General features: G+C 40.9%; 1 protein-coding gene across 2 annotated transcripts; it reads left to right on the plus strand.

Moving 5' to 3' along the window:
* On the plus strand, nucleotides 1–27510 carry gjc2 (gap junction protein gamma 2). 2 transcript variants are annotated; one of them, XM_035799679.2, is made up of 2 exons: nucleotides 1–105; nucleotides 24797–27510. In XM_035799679.2, the coding sequence occupies exon 2, from the start codon at nucleotides 24817–24819 to the stop codon at nucleotides 26080–26082; it is 1266 nt and encodes a 421-aa protein (XP_035655572.1). In that variant the 5' UTR covers nucleotides 1–105; nucleotides 24797–24816; the 3' UTR covers nucleotides 26083–27510. The 2 variants fall into 2 exon arrangements, with proteins under 2 accessions (XP_035655572.1, XP_035655570.1); XM_035799677.2 differs by lacking the exon at nucleotides 1–105 and adding an exon at nucleotides 19970–20269.

The raw sequence follows: 27510 nt of genomic DNA on the forward strand, positions 1-27510 counted from the left end.
GTTTCCGAACCTCAGCAAAGCTGAGCAATGTCTCCGGAAGCCGTCCCAGGATGCTCCACTGTGAAGAATACTAGTCTGGTCAAACCTCTCTGGCCCCATGGAGAGGTAGGTGTGCCTTCTTTATTTGTTATCCATTTGTGATGCTCTTGTTTAACCTCAGGGGTCTTCTGATGTATTTTTATGTAATGCTATGTACGTATTCTAATTATGAGGGCACCAGGCAGATCAGGCAGCTGCCCTCTGGGCAGTTGTCACACCAGTAAATTTTTGCATGTTATTTCCAAAGAAGCTTTCTTGGTTTCTTATAGACCATATAATTTACAGTATTTACAATCAAAGGAGAAGTACAGCTGAGTGTTGTTACTGTTTCTGTATGTCAGTTACCTTCGAACTGCAGACTACAATCAATCAATGTTGCCTTGGAGGCTGCTCTGCAGGGTGGTCAAGAGCTGGCACAGCCATAACATCTGTTTTAAACCTAACCCTAACTTTAATCTTAACCACAATGCTAATTCTAATGCCTAAGACCAAAAAACACATTTTTGTTTTCATGAATTTTTTACATATTGACAATTTTGACGTTGCAGCTGGCCCATCTAGCGTAAACCACTCAAATAATTTTTTATTTGTCACATGCTTTGTAAACAACAGCTGTAGACTAAAAGTGAAATGCTTACTCATGGGTCCTTCCCAACTATGCATTAAGGAATATGATTGTTATTTGTATACAGCACAGTGTGTATTCTCTTCCCTTTCTCTGAGTACACTAGAATAAATAGGATTTTTGTACCCTATCAAATTTAATAACCACCAATTCAATATTAGTAATTGAATGTCAATGAGTTTATATACCACGTATCTTCCTTGAGTTATTGTATTATCATTATTGCATTGTGTTATCATGTCTTTAATGGCCATGATTCCTGAACACTGCATACAGTTAACTGGAGGATGACCTGATGTACCCTTTAACGGGCTGATGACACAAGTCACCCTTTAACTCAGGTTGACATTTATTGCCAAGAGTCCGACCCTAGAGACAGAACAAACTGTAAGAACAAGATCATTTCTAAAAAGATTATGCTTAATTTCATTAAAAAAAGTCACTTTTATCAAAATGTTATCAAAGGGACTTTTTTGAATGAAATCAGCATAATCTTTTTAGAAATGATCTTGTTCTTACAGTTAGTTCTGTCTCTAGGGTAGGACTCTTGGCAATAAATGTCAACCTGAGTTAAAGGGTGACTTGTGTCATCAGCCCGTTAAAGGGTAAATCAGGTCATCCTCCAGTTAACTGTTGGCACACTACAAAAGTGGATTAGCAACAAGGTCATTCACCTTGTCACCCTGTATCACACTTGAACCAGAAAGAAAGTTCAACTAAATGATTTTTCATTGTAATGAGACTACTATCCAAATACTTTTCAGCCGGACATTGTAGCTGTATTGGGGTATTTCAATAATATCATGGTCCTGTTCAATGACTTCATTCATAGTTGGTATGTAAAAAACATTCTCAGTATGGCCAAACCCCTAGACATGTACTGTGTGTTGACAGAGTAATAGTTACTCAATGGCAACAAAATCTATTGAGATTCATATTTGTTATTCTGCTGGCATTCCTACAGTGACTATTGCATGTTACTAGGCTACCAGCCTTACTCAAAGTTGTACATGCGGTGTCATACTGGGGTGAAGATGATCAGTGTAGGCTCACCTCAAGCCAAACACCTGATGCCTTCTGTAAGTCTGAACCAACAAGTCATAAAATACCGATACCATATTTAAAAAAGGAATGGGCTGTTATACATAGGGGTCATGCACCTACTTTTTTTTTTTTTTTGGGGGCACTGATGGCCTAATGTGATATCTTTGAATTAATTATGCATAAAATATACAATACATTTGATATGCTCAGCTTACAAATGGGGAAAAGAGGTGGTTTCTGCTATGTAAGAACAAAGGAGGCTCTGACGGTGTGACAGATGCACCATAGGCTAAGCTATCAGATTCAACACATTATTTAAGTATATCTAATATGTTACCCTGTCTGTTTGCATCCACTTCTGATGTAAATGTGTAATTAGTGAACATTTTTTTATTGTGTCCCATGAAACCCGACAGTGTTGCTACGGTCCTAGTAGAACAAAAGCTTGTTAATTCACTTACAAAGTAGGCTGGATCTGATTACCTAATTCTGACCACACTTTTACTGTAGCATTTGTTACAGGCTAGGCGAAGGATTGTGTAGTGATACAATAGAGAGCCTTTTGTCATATTGTTGGAGTGGCCTACTACCCACAACCATTCAGATACATGGATGCCACCTAGTGGTTTAAAACATCCACTGTCAAAACCAGATATGTTGGGGAAATTACATCCTGCTTACACACGTTTGTATAGAAATTACATTCTGTATCAGTAACAATGAATATGACCTCTTGCATTAAGAAGTAAGATTGTTCTTTGTATACAGAAAGGGGTATATTCTATCCCTTCCTGTGAATACACCAGGATAAATAGGATTTTTGTACCCTATCATATTTAATAACAAGCAATTCAATATTAGTAATGGGATGTCAATGAGTCTATACACAGCATATCTTCTTTGAGTTTATTTAGTTTCAGGTAAGACCCAGATGCAGACAACGTCGAAGTAACAGTTTATTAATCAAACAGGGGCAGGCAAAAGGCAGGTCAAGGGCAGGCAGAGGTCAGTAATCCAGAAAGGTGAGGCAAAGGTACAGGATGGCAGGCAGGCTCAGGGCAGAGGTCAGTAATCCAGAAAGGTGGGGCAAAGGTACAGGATGGCAGGCAGGCTCAGGGCAAAGGTCAGTAATCCAGATAGGTGGGGCAAAGGTACAGGATGGCAGGCAGGCTCAGGGCAGGCAGAGGTCAGTAATCCAGAAAGGTGGGGCAAAGGTGCAGGCCGGCAGGCAAGCTCAGAGTCAGGGCAGGCAGAATGGTCAACACCGGGAAAACTAGGAAACAGGACCAATCGAGAGATAGTACTAGTCAAAACTTAGAATGATCTTATTATCAAACATAGTCTACATAAAAACCATAAATCAGCACTAACGAGCTGACTTCAACACCTTAATCTCGTTATTACAGCGTTAGTCATGAAATATCACTTAGACGGTGGCAGGAGCAAGAGCCATAGATTTGCAGTTCTGGTGTCAGCTATTGTTGCATGAGACAACACTGCATGGCAAAGCTACAGCTAGGAAGTATTGGCTGATATGATATTAGGCCTGCAGTAGCATTGCCAGTGGCCGAAGTTCACTGAGTTACTGGTTCTGCCTCTTACACTGCAGGTTGTGAGAGTACTAAGAGTTCTGGGGGTGGTGTTTTACTGAGCATTTCTCTGCTACTGAAATCAAAATGACCCTGAATAGGTCTGCTACTCTTTGGGCCTGGCCTGGGTCCACCCCATGACATGGCAGTTATGACAAGATAATGTCAAAGATTACAGACCTCCAGCAATCCAAAAAAGGTTTGTTATTTGTTGCTTCGTTTGGTTTAAGGGGAAGTTGTGTAGAGTGATTCTTCTGGTGAACTGATAATTATGCAGTCTATTTTAGAGCACATCGATTAAATATATCAGGGATTATTGAAAGTCTGGACAATCTACTTTTTTCCCCACAAAATGTTTTCTTTATATTTTTTTATATTTTTATATATAGACCAAAGTATCAGCTAACACACCATGTAAAGAAACAACCTCCTAATTATTTTTTTCCTCCATGAAATATAAAAAATTGATTTGTCAACTCTGTCAGACTTCATAAAAGGCTTTTCATTCTTAAACGTATGGTACAACAAATGTTTGAAACCTTGATTGTTTAATTCTAACATTGGATTATTCAAATATGAAATACGAATCTTCAAATGTTGTTTTATTTTATATATAATGTTATATAATGTTCCAGGTCTAATGTTGTTAGCATTTGGCATGTTCTTCTAGATTTAGAACATGTTTTACGGAGTTGACAAAAAGGGCACTTTTCTAGGTAGCAATTTAGTTTTTCCTCAGTTGCATTGACTCTAAAAACCGCAAAGGTTGTGATGTGTACCTTACGTATGTCTCACATAAAGATAACTGATGGTCGGCTAGTAATGTTACAAACATCTCTAATCATCTAATCATTTATTCTAGACAGATCACATCTTAATGTTGAGATTAAAAGGATAACTTTTTTCAAATCCAAAAATATTGCATGAAAATCTATTTATACATCAGCAAAGCATTTCTCTTGCTGCCTCATTGAAGCTATACTAGAACGTCTCAGAATAAATTGACTGGTGCTTTCACCTCAGAACCTAGGTGAATGGACAATTGGGTGCTTTTCTGGCATTTTTCATGCAGTTTTACATTAAGCGGCTTAGAGTGTGTTTTATACAATCGAGAGACATGGTCCGTACCAAGCAGACAGTACTAAGCACTTGTTTGAACATACAGTCAGGTCCATAAATAGTTATTATTATTTTAGCTGTCTACCACAGCATATTGGAGTTTAAATGAAATAGTGCAGACTTTCAGCTTTAATTTGAGGGTATTTACATCCAAATAGGGGGAACAGTGTAGGAATTACAGCACTTTTTATATGCGGTCCCCCCCTTTTAAGGGACCAAAAGTAATTGGACAATTGGCTGCTCAGCTGTTCCATGGCCAGGTATGTGTTATTCCCTCATTAGTTAATTTACAAGTAAGCAGAAAAAAAGTCTAGAGTTGATTTCAAGGGTGGCAAAGAGCTGTCACTGCCAGTGAAGCAAGAAATTATTAGGTGGAAAAATCTTAACAAACCCATCAGAGAGATAGCAAAACATTAGGTGTGGCTAAATCAACTATTTGGTACATTCTTAAAAAGAAAGAACGCACTGGTGAGCTCAGCAACATCAAAAGGCCTGGAAGACCACGGAAAACAACTGTGGTGGATGACAGAAGAATTCTTTCCCTGGTGAAGAAAAAAAAAACCCTTCACAACAGTTGACCAGATAAAGAACGCCCTCCAGGAGGTTGGCCTATCTGTGTCAAAGTCAACATTCAAGACAACGACCCAAAGCACACTGCGAAAGCAACCCAATACTTTTTTAAGGCAAAGAAGTGGAATGTTCTGCATTGACCAAGTCAATCACCTGACCTGAATCCAATTGAGCATGCATTTCACTTGCTGAAGGTAAAACTGAAAGCAAACGCCCCAAGAACAAGCAGGACCTGAAGACAGCTGCAGTAAAGGCTTGGCAGAGCATCACCAGGAAGAAACCCAGCAGTTGAGGTCTATGAGTTCCAGACTTCAGGCAGTCATTGACTGCAAAGGATTTGCAAACAAGTATAAAAACTCACAATTGAATGTATTAATATGTAAGTTTGTACAATTACTTTTGAGCTCCTAAAATTGGGGGACCACATAAAAGTGCAGAAATTAGGATTGGTGTAGCTCAGGTAATACTAATTACATGTTAGGGATCATCCATTAAATGAACAAACAAATCACTTTTAATCTGCAGAAACTGAACAAGACAGTCCTTAGGCTTACATCTCACTCACTCCAAGTGCAACATCTGCCTGAAAGACAGAGCACTGATACATCACTTCCTACTGACCCCAGAATAGACACAGCAGCATATGCTTTTCCACTATTCCTCTCAACTTGCATAAACATTAACGGGACATGGATGTCTGCTCATCATGTCAACCCTACAGGCAATGCCAGTCTTCAGGCGAGAGGTTTCGTCTCAATATACATTAGTACAGAATGTCTGCATAGAGAAGACTTCATTCTTAGTGTGTTTATACTATCTGAACACAATACAACCAAAACCTCCAGTTGGATATTTAGCAGACCCAATGTTCTATTGGAGCGTCCTCTGTGGTTGTAGAAATGTCCTCTTTGTCCGTGTTTGTTCGAAGAAATTGTATGGAGTTACAGCGTATGCATAGTTCTTACGTAATGATAAGCAAGGGTTTCATTGGAGGAAGAGTACTTCAACCATTCCAATTAATTCTCAAGTTGTTTGGGGCAGTCAATGTTTACAGGCTATTTATGTCCTAGATCAGATGTACATTATTCTATTATATAAATGTACAGCAAAATGTCAGGGATCTTGCGCAATATGTTTTATTTTTATTTTTTTATTTCACCTTTATTTAACCAGGTAGGCTAGTTGAGAACAAGTTCTCATTTGCAACTGCGACCTGGCCAAGATAAAGCATAGCAGTGTGAACAGACAACACAGAGTTACACATGGAGTAAACAATTAGCAAGTCAATAACACAGTAGAAAAAATGGGCAATCTATATACAATGTGTGCAAAAGGCATGAGGAGGTAGGCAAATAATACAATTTTTGCAGATTAACACTGGAGTGATAAATGATCAGATGGGCATGTACAGGTAGAGATATTGGTGTGCAAAAGAGCAGAAAAGTAAATAAATAAAAACAGTATAAAAACAGTATGGGAATGAGGTAGGTGAAAAAGGGTGAGCTATTTACCTATAGACTATGTACAGCTGCAGCGATCGGTTAGCTGCTCGGATAGCTGATGTTTGAAGTTGGTGAGGGAGATAAAAGTCTCCAACTTCAGCGATTTTTGCAATTCGTTCCAGTCACAGGCAGCAGAGTACTGGAACGAAAGGCGGCAAATGAGGTGTTGGCTTTAGGGATGATCAGTGAGATACACCTGCTGGAGCGCGTGCTACGGATGGGTGTTGCCATCGTGACCAGTGAACTGAGATAAGGCGGAGCTTTACCTAGCATGGACTTATAGATGACCTGGAGCCAGTGGGTCTGGCGACGAATATGTAGTGAGGGCCAGCCGACTAGAGCATACAAGTCGCAGTTGTGGGTGGTATAAGGTGCTTTATGGACAAAACAGATGGCACTGTGATAGACTGCATCCAGTTTGCTGAGTAGAGTGTTGGAAGCCATTTTGTAGATGACATCGCCGAAGTCGAGGATCGGTAGGATAGTCAGTTTTACTAGGGTAAGCTTGGCAGCGTGAGTGAAGGAGGCTTTGTTGCGGAATAGAAAGCCGACTCTGGATTTGATTTTGATTGGAGATGTTTGATGTGAGTCTGGAAGGAGAGTTTGCAGTCTAGCCTGACACCTAGGTACTTATAGATGTCCACATATTCAAGGTCGGAACCATCCAGGGTGGTGATGCTAGTCGGGCATGCGGGTGCAGGCAGCGATCGGTTGAAAAGCATGCATTTGGTTTTACTCGCGTTTAAGAGCAGTTGGAGGCCACGGAAGGAGTGCTGTATGGCATTGAAGCTCGTTTGGAGGTTTGATAGCACAGTGTCCAATGACAGGCCGAAAGTATATAGAATGGTGCCGTCTGCGTAGAGGTGGATCAGGGAATCGCCCGCAGCAAGAGCAACATCATTGATATATACAGAGAAAAGAGTCGGCCCGAGAATTGAACCTGTGGCACCCCCATAGAGACTGCCAGAGGACCGGACAGCATGCCCTCCGATTTGACACACTGAACTCTGTCTGCAAAGTAATTGGTGAACCAGGCAAGGCAGTCATCCGAAAAACCGAGGCTGTTGAGTCTGCCGATAAGAATTTGGTGATTGACAGAGTCGAAAGCCTTGGCGAGGTCGATGAAGACGGCTGCACAGTACTGTCTTTTATCGATGGCGGTTATGATATCATTTAGTACCTTGAGTGTGGCTGAGGTGCACCCGTGACCGGCTCGGAAACCAGATTGCACAGCGGAGAAGGTACGGTGGGATTCGAGATGGTCAGTGACCTGTTTGTTGACTTGGCTTTCGAAGACCTTAGATAGGCAGGGCAGGATGGATATAGGTCTATAGCAGTTTGGGTCCAGGGTGTCTCCCCCTTTGAAGAGGGGGATGACTGCGGCAGCTTTCCAATCCTTGGGGATCTCAGACGATATGAAAGAGAGGTTGAACAGGCTGGTAATAGGGGTTGCGACAATGGCGGCAGATAGTTTCAGAAATAGCGGGTCCAGGTTGTCAAGCCCAGCTGATTTGTACGGGTCCAGGTTTTGCAGCTCTTTCAGAACATCTGCTATCTGGATTTGGGTAAAGGAGAACCTGGAGAGGCTTGGGTGAGGAACTACGGGGGGCGGAGCTGTTGGCCGAGGTTACCACGTCCTACACAACTATATTGCAATGCCTTGTTGACTAAGAGTAGACATCCAAGCTCAGCTGAAGGAAGGTTTTCTGGGATAATGTTGGCATTTTTACAAAGGTGGGAAGAAGTTGAAGTACTACAACATGCCGTGGGGTGCTGGGATCACCATGTGCCCTGGGCGCTTCTTTGCCACCAACGAGCTGAAGCAGTTTGTCTTCCTCATGCTCACATACTTTGACTTTGAGCTCAAGAACCCAGAGGAAAAGATACCTGATATTGACATAAAGCGCTGGGGCTTTGGGTCCATGCAGCCAACCAACGATATCCAGTTTAGATACAGACTCAGGTTTTAAAACTGAGTGACTGACATGAACCAGCCATTAACAACACTTTGAATGTAAATGTCAATTTTCCGAGCTGTTAATTTGATGTTGATTATTATAAACTAGCTTGCGCCTAAACATGACTTTATCTAGAGTATATAGTACAGCAACAAGTGGTACAGTATTACAATACTGGATATAATTGTTGTATTTATTAGAGGAGAAATCATCAACTTTGTCTCTCAAAAAAACATCTTCAAGGATTCGTTTTGAGTCAGCTGGAAAGCAAGACATTGCAAAATGGAAAGCTGACATGAGTAGAAAAAATAAAGACTGTAAAGCTGGTTTACAGATAGTATTAGAAATGCACAGATGATCAGAACCAACTACATGTAGGAGTTGAGTTGACAATTATTTTAAGATGTGGGAAGAAGTGTACTATATTGCAGGGGCCTACTCCCAGGCCGACACACTGGGGAGCCAGGCCGACACACTGAGGAGCCAGGCCGACACACTGAGGAGCCAGGCCCAGCGAATCAGATTGTACATTAATAGGGTTCATAGCTTTCACCTGGATTCACCTGGTCGGTCAATATTATAGAAAGAGCAGATGTTCTTAATGTTTTGTACACTCAGTGTATGTCACAGTGCTTCTATGGCTATATACACCATGCCACTGTCTATTTAATTTGTTCATTTAGCAAACAAGATTATGCTTAATTTCATTCAAAAAAAGTCACTTTTATCAAAATGTTATCAAAGGGACTTTTTGAATGAAATCAGCATAATCTTTTTTAGAAATGATCTTGTTCTTACAGTTAGTTCTGTCTCTAGGGTAGGACTCTTGGCAATAAATGTCAACCTGAGTTAAAGGGTGACTTGTGTCATCAGCCCGTTAAAGGGTAAATCAGGTCATCCTCCAGTTAACTGTTGGCACACTACAAAAGTGGATTAGCAACAAGGTCATTCACCTTGTCACCCTGTATCACACTTGAACCAGAAAGAAAGTTCAACTAAATGATTTTTCATTGTAATGAGACTACTATCCAAATACTTTTCAGCCGGACATTGTAGCTGTATTGGGGTATTTCAATAATATCATGGTCCTGTTCAATGACTTCATTCATAGTTGGTATGTAAAAAACATTCTCAGTATGGCCAAACCCCTAGACATGTACTGTGTGTTGACAGAGTAATAGTTACTCAATGGCAACAAAATCTATTGAGATTCATATTTGTTATTCTGCTGGCATTCCTACAGTGACTATTGCATGTTACTAGGCTACCAGCCTTACTCAAAGTTGTACATGCGGTGTCATACTGGGGTGAAGATGATCAGTGTAGGCTCACCTCAAGCCAAACACCTGATGCCTTCTGTAAGTCTGAACCAACAAGTCATAAAATACCGATCCCATATTTAAAAAAGGAATGGGCTGCTATACATAGGGGTCATGCACCTACTTTCTTTTTTTTTTGGGGGCACTGATAGCCAAATGTGATATCTTTGAATTAATTATGCATAAAATATACAATACATTTGATATGCTCAGCTTACAAATGGGGAAAAGAGGTGGTTTCTGCTATGTAAGAACAAAGGAGGCTCTGACGGTGTGACAGATGCACCATAGGCTAAGCTATCAGATTCAACACATTATTTAAGTATATCTAATATGTTACCCTGTCTGTTTGCATCCACTTCTGATGTAAATGTGTAATTAGTGAAAAAAAAAAAAATATTGTGTCCCATGAAACCCTACAGTGTTGCTACGGTCCTAGTAGAACAAAAGCTTGTTAATTCACTTACAAAGTAGGCTGGATCTGATTACCTAATTCTGACCACACTTTTACTGTAGCATTTGTTACAGGCTAGGCGAAGGATTGTGTAGTGATACAATAGAGAGCCTTTTGTCATATTGTTGGAGTGGCCTACTACCCACAACCATTCAGATACATGGATGCCACCTAGTGGTTTAAAACATCCACTGTCAAAACCAGATATGTTGGGGAAATTACATCCTGCTTACACACGTTTGTATAGAAATTACATTCTGTATCAGTAACAATGAATATGACCTCTTGCATTAAGAAGTAAGATTGTTCTTTGTATACAGAAAGGGGCATATTCTATCCCTTCCTGTGAATACATCAGGATAAATAGGATTTTTGTACCCTATCATATTTAATAACAAGCAATTCAATATTAGTAATGGGATGTCAATGAGTCTATACACAGCATATCTTCTTTGAGTTTATTTAGTTTCAGGTAAGACCCAGATGCAGACAACGTCGAAGTAACAGTTTATTAATCAAACAGGGGCAGGCAAAAGGCAAGGCAGGCAGGGTCAGTAATCCAGAAAGGTGGGGCAAAGGTACAGGATGGCAGGCAGGCTCAGGGCAGAGGTCAGTAATCCAGAAAGGTGGGGCAAAGGTACAGGATGGCAGGCAGGCTCAGGGCAAAGGTCAGTAATCCAGATAGGTGGGGCAAAAGTACAGGGTGGCAGGCAGGCTCAGGGCAGGCAGAGGTCAGTAATCCAGATAGGTGGGGCAAAGGTACAGGATGGCAGGCAGGCTCAGGGCAGAGGTCAGTAATCCAGATAGGTAGGGCAAAGGTACAGGATGGCAGGCAGGCTCAGGGCAGGCAGAGGTCAGTAATCCAGATAGGTAGGGCAAAGGTACAGGATGGCAGGCAGGCTCAGGGCAGGCAGAGGTCAGTAATCCAGAAAGGTGGGGCAAAGGTACAGGATGGCAGGCAGGCTCAGAGTCAGGCAAGCTCAGAGTCAGGGCAGGCAGAATGGTCAACACCGGGAAAACTAGGAAACAGGACCAATCGAGAGATAGTACTAGTCAAAACTTAGGATGATCTTATTATCAAACATAGTATACATAAAAACCATAAATCAGCACTAACGAGCTGACTTCAACACCTTGATCTCGTTATTACAGCGTTAGTCATGAAATATCACTTAGACGGTGGCAGGAGCAAGAGCCATAGATTTTCAGTTCTGGTGTCAGCTATTGTTGCATGAGACAACACTGCATGGCAAAGCTACAGCTAGGAAGTATTGGCTGATATGATATTAGGCCTGCAGTAGCATTGCCAGTGGCCGAAGTTCACTGAGTTACTGGTTCTGCCTCTTACATTGCAGGTTGTGAGAGTATTAAGAGTTCTGGGGGTGGTGTTTTACTGAGCATTTCTCTGCTACTGAAATCAAAATGACCCTGAATAGGTCTGCTACTCTTTGGGCCTGGCCTGGGTCCACCCCATGACATGGCAGTTATGACAAGATAATGTCAAAGATTACAGACCTCCAGCAATCCAAAAAAGGTTTGTTATTTGTTGCTTCGTTTGGTTTAAGGGGAAGTTGTGTAGAGTGATTCTTCTGGTGAACTGATAATTATGCAGTCTATTTTAGAGCACATCGATTAAATATATCAGGGATTATTGAAAGTCTGGACAATCTACTTTTTTCCCCACAAAATGTTTTCTTTATATTTTTTTAAATATTTTTTATATATAGACCAAAGTATCAGCTAACACACCATGTAAAGAAACAACCTCCTAATTATTTTTTTCCTCCATGAAATATAAAAAATGGATTTGTCAACTCTGTCAGGCGTCATAAAAGGCTTTTCATTCTTAAACGTATGGTACAACAAATGTTTGAAACCTTGATTGTTTAATTCTAACATTGGATTATTCAAATATGAAATACGAATCTTCAAATGTTGTTTTGTTTTATATATAATGTTCCAGGTCTAATGTTGTTAGCATTTGGCATGTTCTTCTAGATTTAGAACATGTTTTACGGAGTTGACAAAAAGGGCACTTTTCTAGGTAGCAATTTAGTTTTTCCTCAGTTGCATTGACTCTAAAAACCGCAAAGGTTGTGATGTGTACCTTACGTATGTCTCACATAAAGATAACTGATGGTCGGCTAGTAATGTTACAAACATCTCTAATCATCTAATCATTTATTCTAGACAGATCACATCTTAATGTTGAGATTAAAAAGGATAACTTTTTTTCAAATCCCAAAATATTGCATGAAAATCTATTTAGACATCAGCAAAGCATTTCTCTTGCTGCCTCATTGAAGCTATACTAGAACGTCTCAGAATAAATTGACTGGTGCTTTCACCTCAGAACCTAGGTGAATGGACAATTGGGTGCTTTTCTGGCATTTTTCATGCAGTTTTACATGAAGCGGCTTAGAGTGTGTTTTATACAATCGAGAGACATGGTCCGTACCAAGCAGACAGTACTAAGCACTTGTTTGAACATACAGTCAGGTCCATAAATAGTTATTATTATTTTAGCTGTCTACCACAGCATATTGGAGTTTAAATGAAATAGTGCAGACTTTCAGCTTTAATTTGAGGGTATTTACATCCAAATAGGGGGAACAGTGTAGGAATTACAGCACTTTTTATATGCGGTCCCCCCCTTTTAAGGGACCAAAAGTAATTGGACAATTGGCTGCTCAGCTGTTCCATGGCCAGGTATGTGTTATTCCCTCATTAGTTAATTTACAAGTAAGCAGAAAAAAAGTCTAGAGTTGATTTCAAGGGTGGCAAAGAGCTGTCACTGCCAGTGAAGCAAGAAATTATTAGGTGGAAAAATCTTAACAAACCCATCAGAGAGATAGCAAAACATTAGGTGTGGCTAAATCAACTATTTGGTACATTCTTAAAAAGAAAGAACGCACTGGTGAGCTCAGCAACATCAAAAGGCCTGGAAGACCACGGAAAACAACTGTGGTGGATGACAGAAGAATTCTTTCCCTGGTGAAGAAAAAACCCTTCACAACAGTTGACCAGATAAAGAACGCCCTCCAGGAGGTTGGCCTATCTGTGTCAAAGTCAACATTCAAGACAACGACCCAAAGCACACTGCGAAAGCAACCCAATACTTTTTTAAGGCAAAGAAGTGGAATGTTCTGCAATGACCAAGTCAATCACCTGACCTGAATCCAATTGAGCATGCATTTCACTTGCTGAAGGTAAAACTGAAAGCAAAACGCCCCAAGAACAAGCAGGACCTGAAGACAGCTGCAGTAAAGGCCTGGCAGAGCATCACCAGGGAAGAAACCCAGCAGTTGAGGTCTATGAGTTCCAGACTTCAGGCAGTCATTGACTGCAAAGGATTTGCAACCAAGTATAAAAACTCACAATTGAATGTATTAATATGTAAGTTTGTACAATTACTTTTGAGCTCCTAAAATTGGGGGGACCACATAAAAGTGCTGTAATTCCTACACTATTCACCCAATTTGGATGTAAGTATCCTCAAATTGTTCATCTTGATTGTTTCCTTTCAAATCCATTGTGGTGGCGTACAGAGAAATAATGATAATAACTCCAAATATTTATGGACCTGACTGGATGTGGGTGAGGTAAAACATGCTTTCGAGATGCTACCTACCCAACGTGCAGAAATTAGGATTGGTGTAGCTCAGGTAATACTAATTACATGTTTGGGATCATCCATTAAATGAACAAACAAATCACTTTTAATCTGCAGAAACTGAACAAGACAGTCCTTAGGCTTACATCTCACTCACTCCAAGTGCAACATCTGCCTGAAAGACAGAGCACTGATACATCACTTCCTACTGACCCCAGAATAGACACAGCAGCATATGCTTTTCCACTATTTCTCTCAACTTGCATAAACATTAACGGGACATGGATGTCTGCTCATCATGTCAACCCTACAGGCAATGCCAGTCTTCAGGCGAGAGGTTCCGTCTCAATATACATTAGTACAGAATGTCTGCATAGAGAAGACTTCATTCTTAGTGTGTTTATACTATCTGAACACAATACAACCAAAACCTCCAGTTGGATATTTAGCAGACCCAATGTTCTATTGGAGCGTCCTTTTTGGCTGTGGTTGTAGAAATGTCCTCTTTGTCCGTGTTTGTTCGAAGAAATTGTATGGAGTTACAGCGTATGCATAGTTCTTACGTAATGATAAGCAAGGGTTTCATTGGAGGAAGAGTACTTCAACCATTCCAATTCATTCTCAAGTTGTTTGGGGCAGTCAATGTTTACAGGCTATTTATGTCCTACATCAGATGTACATTATTCTATTATATAAATGTACAGCAAAATGTCAGGGATCTTGCGCAATATGTTACCACGTCCTACACAACTATATTGCAATGCCTTGTTGACTAAGAGTAGACATCCAAGCTCAGCTGAAGGAAGGTTTTCTGGGATAATGTTGGCATTCACCTCTAGGCTCTTTATCCCCAGTCGCTTCAGTGGACTGGAGCCTCCATCAAACTGGCACGGGACGCACAGAGCCAGGGGGTAGGATAGAATAGGCTTGGATAAAAAACGGAAAGAAAAGTGAACAAATGAGAGAGGACTGCCACCACTCTCAGGAAGCCTATAGGATATACCCCACTCTGCTCTGTGCTGCCTGGGAAGAGCAGTTGGATGGTGTGGGGGAAAGGAGAAGGGGGGCAAGCACCGATAGAGTTGCATGCTCTGGTGTCTTGTGTCACTCTTTTCTCTGGGGGGCCCCGTCCAAGTCACATGGCTGTGCTTGATCTGTTACATAAACACAGACCTCTGTGGCCCCCAGTCGGCTCCCATTAACTTAGTTCTGCAGAGAGAAAAAACTCTCTGTGTCTGGGTGACATTGGCAAAGGGCTGAGGAGAGGAAAGCTGTCGAGATGTTCACTTCTTGTTGTCCTTGTTGTTGCATCATTTCAATTCCACTGCAGACAGACGACATAACTCTCAATAACCTCTTGAAGGTGATAACTGATTGACATTGTATATTTGTGCGCTTATCAAATGCGTGTGTAAAGGGTTGTTTGAACAGCATGCACCATTTTGTGCAGCAAAAGATGACACACTAAAATGAATCTGTTTGTCAACTCAACAAATCATTTTGTACTTTTATTTTGAGTAGATACAATTCTTGGATGGGATAGCCAACACAAACTTACATTTTCTGTCAGTTTACCATCACACCCTTAAAACCTCTTAAACATCTGACCCTTTTTTTCACTCAGAACCTGAAGCAAGGATATGCACCTTCTTGATACCATTTTAAAGGAAACACTTTGACGTTAGTGGAAATGTGAAAAGAATGTAGGAGAATAACACATTAGATCTAGTATGAGATAATACAAACAAAAAAACATGTGTTTTCAATTTTTTTTTTACATTATCTTTGAAATGCAAGAGAAAGGTCATACATTAAGGTAGGATCCTAGGTGTAATTTAGATTTTGCAGTGTGTGCAACGTTTCAGACTGATCCAGTGAAGAATTACATCCCTACACAATATTTTGTATCAAGTCTGCCAGGAGTTTGCGCAAACGTGCCAAATTGGTCAATTTATACATTTTCAAGTACATAACTATACAGAACATACAAAAATGCTATAATAATACAAAAATTAAGTTTACACACTCCCAGGAATGTCATATATGATGGATCATTAGCTTCCCTACAGAAAATACACTAATTTTCACACATCTAGATGGCCAGGAGGGAGGAGTCAGAGACAGTAGTGGGGTCAATTGTGGAACCCAGATCCTACATTTAAATATAAATCTATGCTACATTTAATCTATGCTACATTTTATCTCTGGGACCTTCATGATGACAAATCAGAGCAAGATTACTGAACCTTCAGAGGTGAATGTATCAAACCAATTGCCGTAATAAAAGTGTTTCGTTGTTGTGCACTATACTCAAACAATAGCATTGTATTTTATTTCTGTAATAGCTACTGTAAATTGGACACTGCAGATAAATTAACAATAATTTAAGCTTTCTGCCCATATAAGATATGTCTCGGAAATGTGGCTGTTGTATTCAACGTTTTCTAGTCACATTATTGCATATTGAGCAACAACCGTCCCGGTTTAGGGACACAGTAGAGGTTACATTGAGTGGCATTTTTTCAATTGGAGATGACATTAAATGCCGAGCTTGAACAGAAAGTTTCATACACTGTCTTAGTTATTAACTGAGTGAGCACCACTTAATAGATAATGACTAACTTATAATAACCAGAACATGTATATAAATAGACTAGTTACTGGACCATCTGTGTCTTTTGGACGGCAGCAAGATTTTGGAGCTGTGCATGTGATCCGACTTGGAGAAGAAGCCATGTGATGGCCTGACTGTGTTGCTTCCCCCAGGGACAGCACAGCACATGGCTGGCTAGATGAACTCCTAATGCTCCAGTCATTCCAGCAGCATCCCCTTTTCTCCTCTAGATCTCCTCAGTCAGATTAGGGGTGGGAGGGATGTGTGGAAAAGGGGATGTTTTGAAGCAAGGCCTTTGGAGGATGGGTCCTTCAGGCCCAGCTGGCTTGGTTTCAGAGCCAGCACCCCACTCTGTCCACTCACTCACACAGCCTCACGTCTCAACCACTAAAATGGCCAAGATTCTCTTCTTGAGCACTCTCACCCAGCTCACCACTCCCTCACCCAGCTCTCCACACTCTCACCCAGATCTCCACACTCTCACCCAGCTCACCACTCCTTCAATCAGCTCTCCATACTCTCACCCAGCTTTCTACTCTCTCAGCCAGCTCTCCACTCTCTCACACAGCTCTCCACTCTCTCTTAAGTCGGATCACTTTTCACTGGACTCCCATACTCTCATGCTTGAATTTAAAAAAAGTATATTTCAAGTGGGGCTCTTTTGTCTTCTACTGTTCCTGCAAGCCAGCGGGGAGGCCAATGCCATCACATCAGATCAACTCCTTGAATAGCCTTCTCCTTGAAGTTTGCAGTTGTGTAAACATATGTTGTTCCCCTTAAGTGTGTGTACATTACTGTATTTATACATGGGATATTGCTTTTCAACAGGAAGTTCAAAAATAGCCAACGTTTGTCTTTAAGAACTGTTAAATAATTACTTTTTTCTGAAAATACTTGTCCCCAGATAAAACATATGACCAGCAACCCTAATCCTGCGTCCGGGGTTTCCAGTGATGTCTGAGCAGAAATAAAACATTGATGTGAAACATCAAATTACAGTTGATATAAATGACAAATCTGTTACCCACACACCCCAGTATACTAACAACAGAGATGGATAAGGCTTGCATCTGCTTTATATCCAGATATACTTAATTTAATTATGATCATTGGCATCATTGAGGTATCTTTCGGAGGAAGACTGTAAGTCACTACACAACACAGCTATATGTTCATTGTAACACTGGCCAGATACATGTATTTTAACATTAGCCAGATACTGTTTTCTTTATACAGTTGTGCACCAAAGGTATTTGAGTTTAGCGCAAGGTCACTTACAGTATTAAATAGCATACAGTACAATGGCTAGCACATTGGGGAATGATTTTTCCAATTACAACTTATGTATATGAACTATGATTTCTCCTTGGATACAAATATTTCAGCCTGGCCTTGAAGACTGGACGTAACATAATACATGTAAATCTGTGACAATCAAATTATTCTCAAAAGTATGATGTGTTGCTTTTGGTATGTTTACATAAGACAGAAGGCTACTTAAGCCCAAAAAATGTATACATACCATACAAAGTGTAACATATCATGATAAATGGAGGGAGACAGATTTAGGTTTACTATATTAGGTCTACCCCAGAGTCCAGGTTGAATAGTTATGAAGTAGGGATATAGAATATGGGCAGAGAACAATACAATATGAATAAGGCATGGTTTGCTTCCACTGTACACATAGATGCTATTTTAGTCATGTGAAAAAAGTTGGCACATGCACTATTTAACATTGTGTGCTATTGCGTTCCAGTTCTACGGCCTGACAAAAAGCCTTGAGCGTAAACACCATGTCGGAAAAGCCGCGGAGCGTAGGGCAGAGTGGGACCTGCCCACCAGTCCCATCTTTGGCCATCCGCCTGGATGGAACGTCTAAATATTTGGACATCTGATATGACTGAGCGTACCTGTTGGATACATTCAAACGAATCTGGTGTAAGGCAATGTGGTTTTTATCTCTGGGTGGCACTTTGGAGAGTGGATATCCCAGCAGGCTCTCCCTCCCTCTCACTCTCTCTCTCTTTCTCCATTGTTGATTGTTACAATTGAGGACACCTGTTATAATTATGACATATAAGTAGAAGTACAGTTGTTCCGTGTGTGTGTGTGTGAATAAGAGAGAGAGAGTGAGAGCACTCACATGCATGACTAGCCATGTGCCAACTACTGTGAAGATGCGGCTACTTTACACATTGTGCATTTTCAAGGCAAGCTATCACATACAGAACTATAGCTGTACAGGTAGCCTAGGTATTGGGGAGGTGAGGAGAGGCAGTTGTGTGGAGATAACCATGTGTTGCTGAGATCAGAGAAGTGGCAGAGAGATGGAGACCTGTCATGTGTGTTACTTACTGAGTGTTGAGGTATAGGGGGTGGGTGTTCAGCAATGTTGAGCTATAGGGGGTTGGTGTTGAGCAGTGTTGAGCTATAGGGGGTTGGTGTTGAGCAGTGTTGAGCTATAGGGGCTGGGTATTGAGCAATGTTGAGCTATAGGGGCTGGGTATTGAGCATTGTTGAGCTATAGGGGCTGGGTATTGAGCAATGTTGAGCAATAGGGGCTGGGTATTGAGCAGTGTTGAGCTATAGGGTGTGGGTGTTGAGCAGTGTTGAGCAATAGGGGCTGGGTATTAAGCAGTGTTGAGCTATAGGGGCTGGTTATTGAGCAATGTTGAGCTATAGGGACTGGGTATTGAGCAGTGTTGAGCTATAGGAGCTGGGTATTGAGCAATGTTGAGCTATAGGGACTGGGTATTGAGCAGTGTTGAGCTATAGGGACTGGGTATTGAGCAGTGTTGAGCTATAGGGGCTGGGTATTGAGCAATGTTGAGCTATAGGGACTGGGTATTGAGCAGTGTTGAGCTATAGGGACTGGGTATTGAGCAGTGTTGAGCTATAGGAGCTGGGTATTGAGCAATGTTGAGCTATAGGGACTGGGTATTGAGCAGTGTTGAGCTATAGGGACTGGGTATTGAGCAGTGTTGAGCTATAGGGGCTGGGTATTGAGCAATGTTGAGCTATAGGGACTGGGTATTGAGCAGTGTTGAGCTATAGGGGTTGGGTGTTGAGCAGTGTTGAGCTACATGGGCTGGGTATATTTAGCAGTGTTGAGCTATAGGGGGTGGGTGTTGAACTATAGGGGCTAGGCATTGAGCAGTGCTTAGCTATAGTGTGTAGGTGTTGAGCAGTATTGAGCTATAGGGGCTAGGTATTGAGCAGTGTTTAGCTATAGTGGGTAGGTGTTGAGCAGTATTGAGCTATAGGGGCTTGGTATTGAGCAGTGTTGAGCTATAGGGGGTGGGTGGGGAAGAAAAGGGTGGGGGTATTGCCACTAACAAGCCTCCCTCAGCTGGGTGGGTGTTCATTTCAAACTGCAGTCAGATGTCCTTAAGTTTGACCCTTCTGATGAGGGTCACTTGCCAGGGGAGGGAGGGAGAGATTTTTTTCTTCTCTTTTTTATACTTCCTTCTTGGGCAGAAGGCTGGCGTAATAGAAACCAGACACGAGTCAGAATGTGAGGCATTCACAGGAGAAAGAGTTCAGTTCTGTCCTCACTCAGTGGATAAACAGAAAAGAGAGAGGATAGACAGAAAATGCTGTAATAACGTATAGTCTTATTATAAGATGTTTGTTGTTTTTACTATGTGGGGAAGCTAATGTTGTTGTTAGCTATTGGGGGTCACGGCATCAGATCAGGATCAGGATGGACCCTCCATGCCATTGCTGTTGTGGAGACTATGCACGGGAACTCTAGAGATGGCCGTGGAAATGTGGACAAAGTTATGTTTGAACAGAGTGTGCGGTGCAACTTCTTCTCCAGGTGGGTTTTCTCAGTTCTCCGTCAAAATTTTCTCCAAACCCTAGGATGCCTATCTCTGCAGAGTTACCATATTTTCTACTGTCATACTGTAGGTGTTGTATTTGGGAAATAGAAAGCTGACTTCAACCCATAAAGAACTTGTCTCTGATTGTTAATGAATTTGAATGATAGTTATTTTTTATAGACTGAAAATGCAATATGAAATTCCAAGAACTGTGTCTGGGTAAAAATGCAAAATGCAAAAGTAGAACGTAAAATAAAACTGTTATGCCAGGTGTACCACTGTTTTAAATCCACAGGGTAAAAGTATAGCTTAGAAATAACATTGAGATAAGTGTCTATTAGAAATACTCAAGGGTTTTGTTCCATATGCTCAACTAGGGCTGAAAATTGCCAGGGACCTCACCATACAATATTATCACGATACTTAGGTGCCGATGCGATGTGAATTGCGATTCTCACGATTCTATATGTATTGCAATTCGATGCTGTGATTTTATTGCGATTCGATGTTTCAAACATATTGCTCACCATGTGTCTTCTGCAGAGGGACAAGACAGAGCAATGAGAACAAGTTTTGATCAGTCAGGGAAATAAAAGTGCTGAAAACAAATTGGCTCACTATTTAAAAATAAGATTGAGAACAATCTATAAAGGGCAACAGGTAGCCTAGTGATTAATTAAGAGCTTTGGGACAGTAACTGAAAGGTCACTGGTTTAAATCCTGAGCCAACTCGACAAAAAAGTCTGACGATGTGCCCTTGAGCAAGGCACTTAACCCTAATTGATCCTGTAAGTCGCTCTGGATAAGAGCATCTGCTAAATGACTCAAATGTAAATGAAGGAAAAATACTGGAGTTTTGGTACAGCCAACTAGCACAAAAATTATATTGCGATATTGTCAAAAAAGATACATTGTCAAAAATATTCCTATACGTAAATGTATCAATCCTTTCCGCCATCACAATGCTCATCACTTTAAAGCCCAATATGCCTCCTCGCTCTGACAACAATTGAATGTCAAACATCTGCATCCTTTAGTCCTGCTGTGTAAAACGTATTTTGCAGCAAAAAAAATGTAGTTCAACTTGACATACACCTCTGACCAGGGGCACAACTTTCAGTGGGAACGGGGTGACACCCGTCCCTCCCAGTTTTATCATTGGAATGTGATACAAAAGGTGGCAAAGGTGTGCTTTACGACCATGCGGACGCCTCCGTGCGGTCGGGTAGGCTGTTGGAGAGTTTATCTGACCGGATATTTTTTTTTTTACAAATAATAATAATATGTCCCCCCCCCCCCACTTCTAAAACCAAGGTTGTGCCCCTGCATCTGATACCAAGTTATTTGCTATTCTTTATCATGTATATTCTCTCAGGCAGCTACAACCTCAACATTTGTTCATTTCTAATATTGGTGGTTTTCAGTTGGAGAGACAGATGGTGATGTGCAATAATGGGGATAGAGATTAAATCCAGAGAAGAAATTCCACGCAATTACAGCAACATGTGCTACTGCAACTTGTTTACACCAGACTTGTAAAATGCTTGTTCTACAGTTGTAAGATATTGAGGTATAGTTCTTGTTATTGTTTTCACCTTATACAGACTTGTACGATTTGGAATATATTTGACGTGTTCAAAATATTGGTTTAGATCATGTTCAATGATGAATAAAAGTGATAAACTACAACTTTTCATTAGTTATTCATAATAGGACACAGGACAAAGGTCAAGGTCAAGATCTTGAGGGCAAATCAAGTTGCACTCCTCAGGTGCGATTGCCTTCGATGGGAGAACAAGGCTGGGGTCAATTCAAATTGAAGGCAGTCAGTTCAGGAAGTAAACTTAACTAAAAATGTATCTATTTTCAATGACTTCTCAATAAACTGAGGAGTAGAAGCTATTTACAGTATTTCAAAGATCCCCCCCCCCAAAAAAAAAAAATGTATACATGAAAATCACTTTCTGAATTGACTGCCTCCAATTATTATTGACCTCAGCCCTATGGAAGCCCAAAGCATATGTTGTAATACAGAAATGGAAAGATAGCCTACATAATAACAGTGCATCTTTTTGGTCATATCACTCTGTTGTTTTTTCCTTCAGCTAAATCCAGATACTGAAATCGATATTTACATGATTAATTTATATTAGGAAAGGGAATGAAATAAGATATGCCTACAATTAAAACTAGCACACAAAGATAGTAATTGCGTTCATTAATACAGCATTCTCAAATCATGATTTTTCCAATACTTTGTTAAGACATGTTGTTTACAGAAAGTAAATATTGTTATTCCCCAAAGGCTCTGTTAGAAGACTTGTGAGCATGAAAACATGTGTATTGCTTTCTTGCATGGGTAACTTGCTCTTTCTGACATTAAGCATGGTATATACAGTACGTGTTAGAGACCCCACAATAAAACAGTACAATATCACACAGCGGAAGAGTAGTGTTAACAAGCTACAAAAAAACATATTCCCTTTTCAAGTTCAACTGTATGAAATACCAACTGAATAAATAATGTTGCAAACTACCAACAAACCACTGAATTGCTGTATACAGTTCCACCTCTAAAGCAAGCCCTAATTGGGGCACTATTCATAATAAAGCCAAGTCATAATCCTCGATTGGGCTTCAGTTAAACAAACCTGCCTTACCTCAAGATCTAGGCAGTGACGTGCTTTAGTGAAGTGTAATTTTACGGATACGGTTTACTAACTTATTACACTAGGTAAGTGTTTCAAATAACGGTTCACCCACCTATTTTTTACACCCCTGGTCCTGGGGCAGATGAAGAGTTACCCACAGTAGCTGCCATCTGTGGCCTGGCCATGTGGTGCTAGCTGATCCTCCCTCCCTCCTCAGTGTGAGACTGAAGCAGCAGCACTGGGTCTGGAGGGCAGACCTCGTGGCAGCGAGACAGATGAACAAGCCTCTCCTGTTCACTGTGTTCACTCAAATGGCAGCGAAGGGAGATCAGGGGAGATGGCACGTCCCACGCCAGGGAAAACAGTACTGCTATACAGTCATGATACTATCAACTCACAAAGCGGGCAGTCGGCCTGCTCTGTGTGTGAGGGGAGTAGTAACACGAGTGGGACAACATCCTGGGGTATAGATGGTTTACTTTTGACTTCTAGAATTTGAATTTTTATTAGGATCCCATAGCGTCAGCTAGTCTTCATGGGGTCCATAGAACTTAAAAGAGATTGCAAAAAATTACATTTACATTAAGACATTGCAAACATTTAACTGGTAGACAGACGTCTCTAGACTAAGATTCAACAGCCGATCTGAGAGACCCAGGTCAACTTCCAAGGGAACCTATAGGGATTCTCTCTCAGAATACCGAGACCAGCACACAGAGACACCTCCACATATGTGTTCTCCCTCTCCTCCTCCATATGCCTCCTATCGTCATATCACCCAGCTGCATCACTCAGGACACTCCTTTAACCTGGGGAGAATTCATCTAGTTATCCCTTCATTCAGCCATCAGAAGCTGCATCATTAAATAATATGAGAATAGTAGAAGCTTTTAGAGTAATCTTTACAGTAAGTTAGGTACCCCTCACTATGTATGTATATGTTTGACTAGTCTAAGGTATAGCCTATGCAATGGATTACAATTTAAATTAGTTGTATCATTGTCACACTGGTAGGAATTTGTGTGACATGTCATCTGTGTGTTTTTAGCTAAATTGAATTGATCATTAACATTATTTAAAAAAGAATGACTCCAATAGTTTTATGTGCGTTTTAATAATTATAGTGTATAAGAAAGGACATACAAGAAAGCCAAATTAGGACATAGTTTTTTTGCACATGGAAGTGAGTGGGAACAGTCTATTAATCATTTGATTAATTTCAAACGGGGCCCAGGGATTATCTTCATAGTTGTTGTTTTTAATTAACATTAGTCTGTTGTGTTGTGTCCCTCTGAGGTCTTGCATGTCCAACGCCTTGGTTGACACTGTAGTGTGAATTTAATTGGATTATCTTGACTGCTGATGGGCTGAGGGTCATTAAATGCCTCAGCTTGCCTTACCAAGTAACTTTGGCATTATATACTATTTATTATAGCAAACGTTATGTGAAAATATATCATTTTAATGCATGGGATTATGTTGGGATTATCTCAATATCAAATCATTTCTGGGTAACCATGAATTACCTTACTATGATTGTTTTCAATTAAAATGCTTAAAAAGAAACAACAAAAGTTTCTTTGCAAAGAGCATTTTCTCGAGCAGAATTTTGATAGGACTGTCAGAGTGGAGTGAGTGGGGAGGGGAAAACCAAAAACGAGTTGTTATTGGCAGAGAGCTTTGGAACCCTCTTTCTTATTGGTCTGTTAACTAATTGACCGCCTGTTGACTTAACAGTATTATTCCAACTTCATAGTGTGAAAACATGTATAAAACACAGAAAATCACATTTTTGACTGCACTGGGCCTTTAAAAGAAAAGCAAAAGTTTTAATGAACCAAACCCCTAATTATACTTATTCTGTGTTCCCAGATTCTAGTTGAAAAGCCTCTATGACCACCATGAGCTGGAGCTTTCTAACTCGTCTTCTGGAAGAGATCCACAACCATTCCACCTTTGTGGGGAAAGTGTGGCTCACAGTACTCATCATATTCCGTATCGTGCTGACTGCCGTGGGGGGCGAGTCCATCTACTCGGACGAGCAGACCAAGTTTACCTGCAACACCAAGCAGCCCGGCTGTGACAACGTGTGCTATGATGCCTTCGCTCCACTTTCGCATGTTCGCTTCTGGGTCTTCCAGATCATCATGATCTCCACCCCCTCTGTCATGTACCTGGGCTATGCCATACACAAGATAGCCCGCGCTTCCGAGGTGGAGCGCCGGAAGTTCCACCGCCGGAATAAGCCCATTCAGGCCCACAGGTGGAGGGAGAGCCACCCGCTTGAGGAGGTGTTGGAGAATGAGGACGATGATGCAGAGCCCATGATCTACCAGGAGGATGTGGTGGAAATCCAGGAGGTCAAGCTGGAGCCGGCCAAGCCGCAGAAACATGACGGCCGCCGGCGGATCATGCAAGAGGGCCTGATGAGGATCTACGTTCTGCAGCTTCTGTCCCGGGCTGTATTTGAGATTGGCTTCCTGGTGGGCCAGTATCTTCTCTATGGCTTCCATGTTAATCCGTTCTATGTGTGCAATAAGGTGCCCTGTCCACACAGGGTAGACTGCTTCATCTCTCGGCCCACAGAGAAGACCATATTCTTGCTCATCATGTACGTGGTCAGCTGCCTCTGCCTGCTCCTTAATGTTTGCGAGATGTTCCACTTGGGTATCGGAAAGTTCCGGGACACTCTCCGCAAGAGGAGGAACCAGGGGGGGCGACGGACATCGTACAGCTACCCGTACTCTCGTAACATCCCCACCTCTCCCCCCATGTACAACCTGGTCATGAAGTCAGACAAGCCCAACAGGATCATCCCCAACAGTCTTATCACCCACCATGAGAAGAACATGGCCAACAATGCCCTGGAACATCACCAAGATTGCACCAGTCCAGACGAGAACATCCCCTCAGACCTGGCCAGCCTGCACCGCCACCTACGGGTGGCCCAAGAGCAGCTTGACATGGCTTTCCAGACCTACAATACTAACAAGAACCAGCCCACCTCCAGGACAAGTAGTCCAGTGTCTGGGGGCACCATGGCAGAGCAGAACAGGGTCAACACAGCCCAGGAGAACCAAGGAGCCAGGCCGAAATCAGCCACAACAGAGAAAGCTGCGACCATTGTAAAGAACGGAAAGACTTCTGTGTGGATTTAAGAATGATTAACTTCACGTGGTACTGTAATCATACTGAAAAGCCATTTTTCAATTTCCAGGACCATATTCTGTGGATACTGGAAGATGTGTGAGATGAGACAAGATATTAAAGGCTTTGGTGCATGAATCGATTGCACTGCCCGAATACACTGTAAAAAGTACAATTTCATTCAACATACAATTTTAAGGCAACCAGCTGCAATAGGATTGTGAGTTTGCGAAACAACATTTTCACACACAGCCGTTTTGTTGTGAGTTTGCTCAACAACATGTTTGTTGAGCAAACTCACAATCCTACTGTATGTTGAATCAACATTTTTTTTCTTTTTACAGTATAGATTTAACTTTTGTCACCAGCAGAAACCAGCAGTGTGACATGTCAGATCAGGAGCACACAAAATAGGCACATTGTGACCTCAGAACAATAGTAAACACATTTTTTTTAAACAAACAAACAAACAAACAAACAAACAAACAAACAAATACAGTAGTATGGATCCTATTATTAGTATGTTATTGTGTGCTTTAAATGCCATAGCCACATAATTAATATCTGCATATGTCAAACTTTTGTAATTTAATGCGATATAAAATAAACCATGCTGGCAATATCATTTTACCCTAGCTATTGAACTGGATTAATTTGAAAAAATATATTTATAATGGTTTTAACTATAACAATTGTGGCCTCGTTAGCCTAGTTAAAAGCAATGCAGTGGTAAGCACTGTTTAATGGTACTATGCTTGAATCATGATGTTTGAAAAATGGACAGTCAACCAAATGTGAAGATTTTTGTTGTTGTTGTGAAATTCAGAACTGTTCAGATTTGCACTTGTAACTTTTTAACTCATTTTGAGTTGTATTATGACATTTAGAGAAATGATGCATGAATAATTTATTTGTTTAAGAAATTTTGGATGTAGTTTAGTTAGGTTTTGTTGAAAGAAGAGATGTGACATGTTATGGAACAAATGGTGTTCCATCAGCAGCAAAGATTTGAGCTACACTGTTCTCCATAAAGTCATATTTTAATTCACTCCACTTCTTAAAGCTTTGTCACGTTAGGCATTGTCAGAATAAATTAGTTAAAGAAGAAAAAGGTAAGTTGTTGTATTGAAAACTTACCGTAAACCAATTTCTGATAATTTCTGATGTTTTTTGTGGGGCATATAATGCATGCTTTTACTTTAAAACATTGCTACATTTTTACACATATGACATATACAATACAATGTACATAGTCAAACATCTATCCCCATAAAGTTGACTCCATATTTTCCTATATTTAGGAATTTGTCTTTTATCAAGTAGTTTTCTGCATTGTTTTCATAGTAGATACATAATTCTGCCTTTAGCATTTTGATACTCCAGTCCAAAGTGCCTCAAACGGTTAAGATTGTTCCTGTGTTTAATTAAAAAATAAATAA

Source organism: Oncorhynchus keta, chromosome 23 (genome assembly GCF_023373465.1).
Source record: "Oncorhynchus keta strain PuntledgeMale-10-30-2019 chromosome 23, Oket_V2, whole genome shotgun sequence".
Lineage (NCBI taxonomy): Eukaryota > Metazoa > Chordata > Actinopteri > Salmoniformes > Salmonidae > Oncorhynchus > Oncorhynchus keta.

Excerpts from the sequence above, each read along its gene's own strand:
- gjc2 (XM_035799679.2), top strand. The coding sequence starts at position 24,817 with ATGACCACCATGAGCTGGAGCTTTCTAACTCGTCTTCTGGAAGAGATC.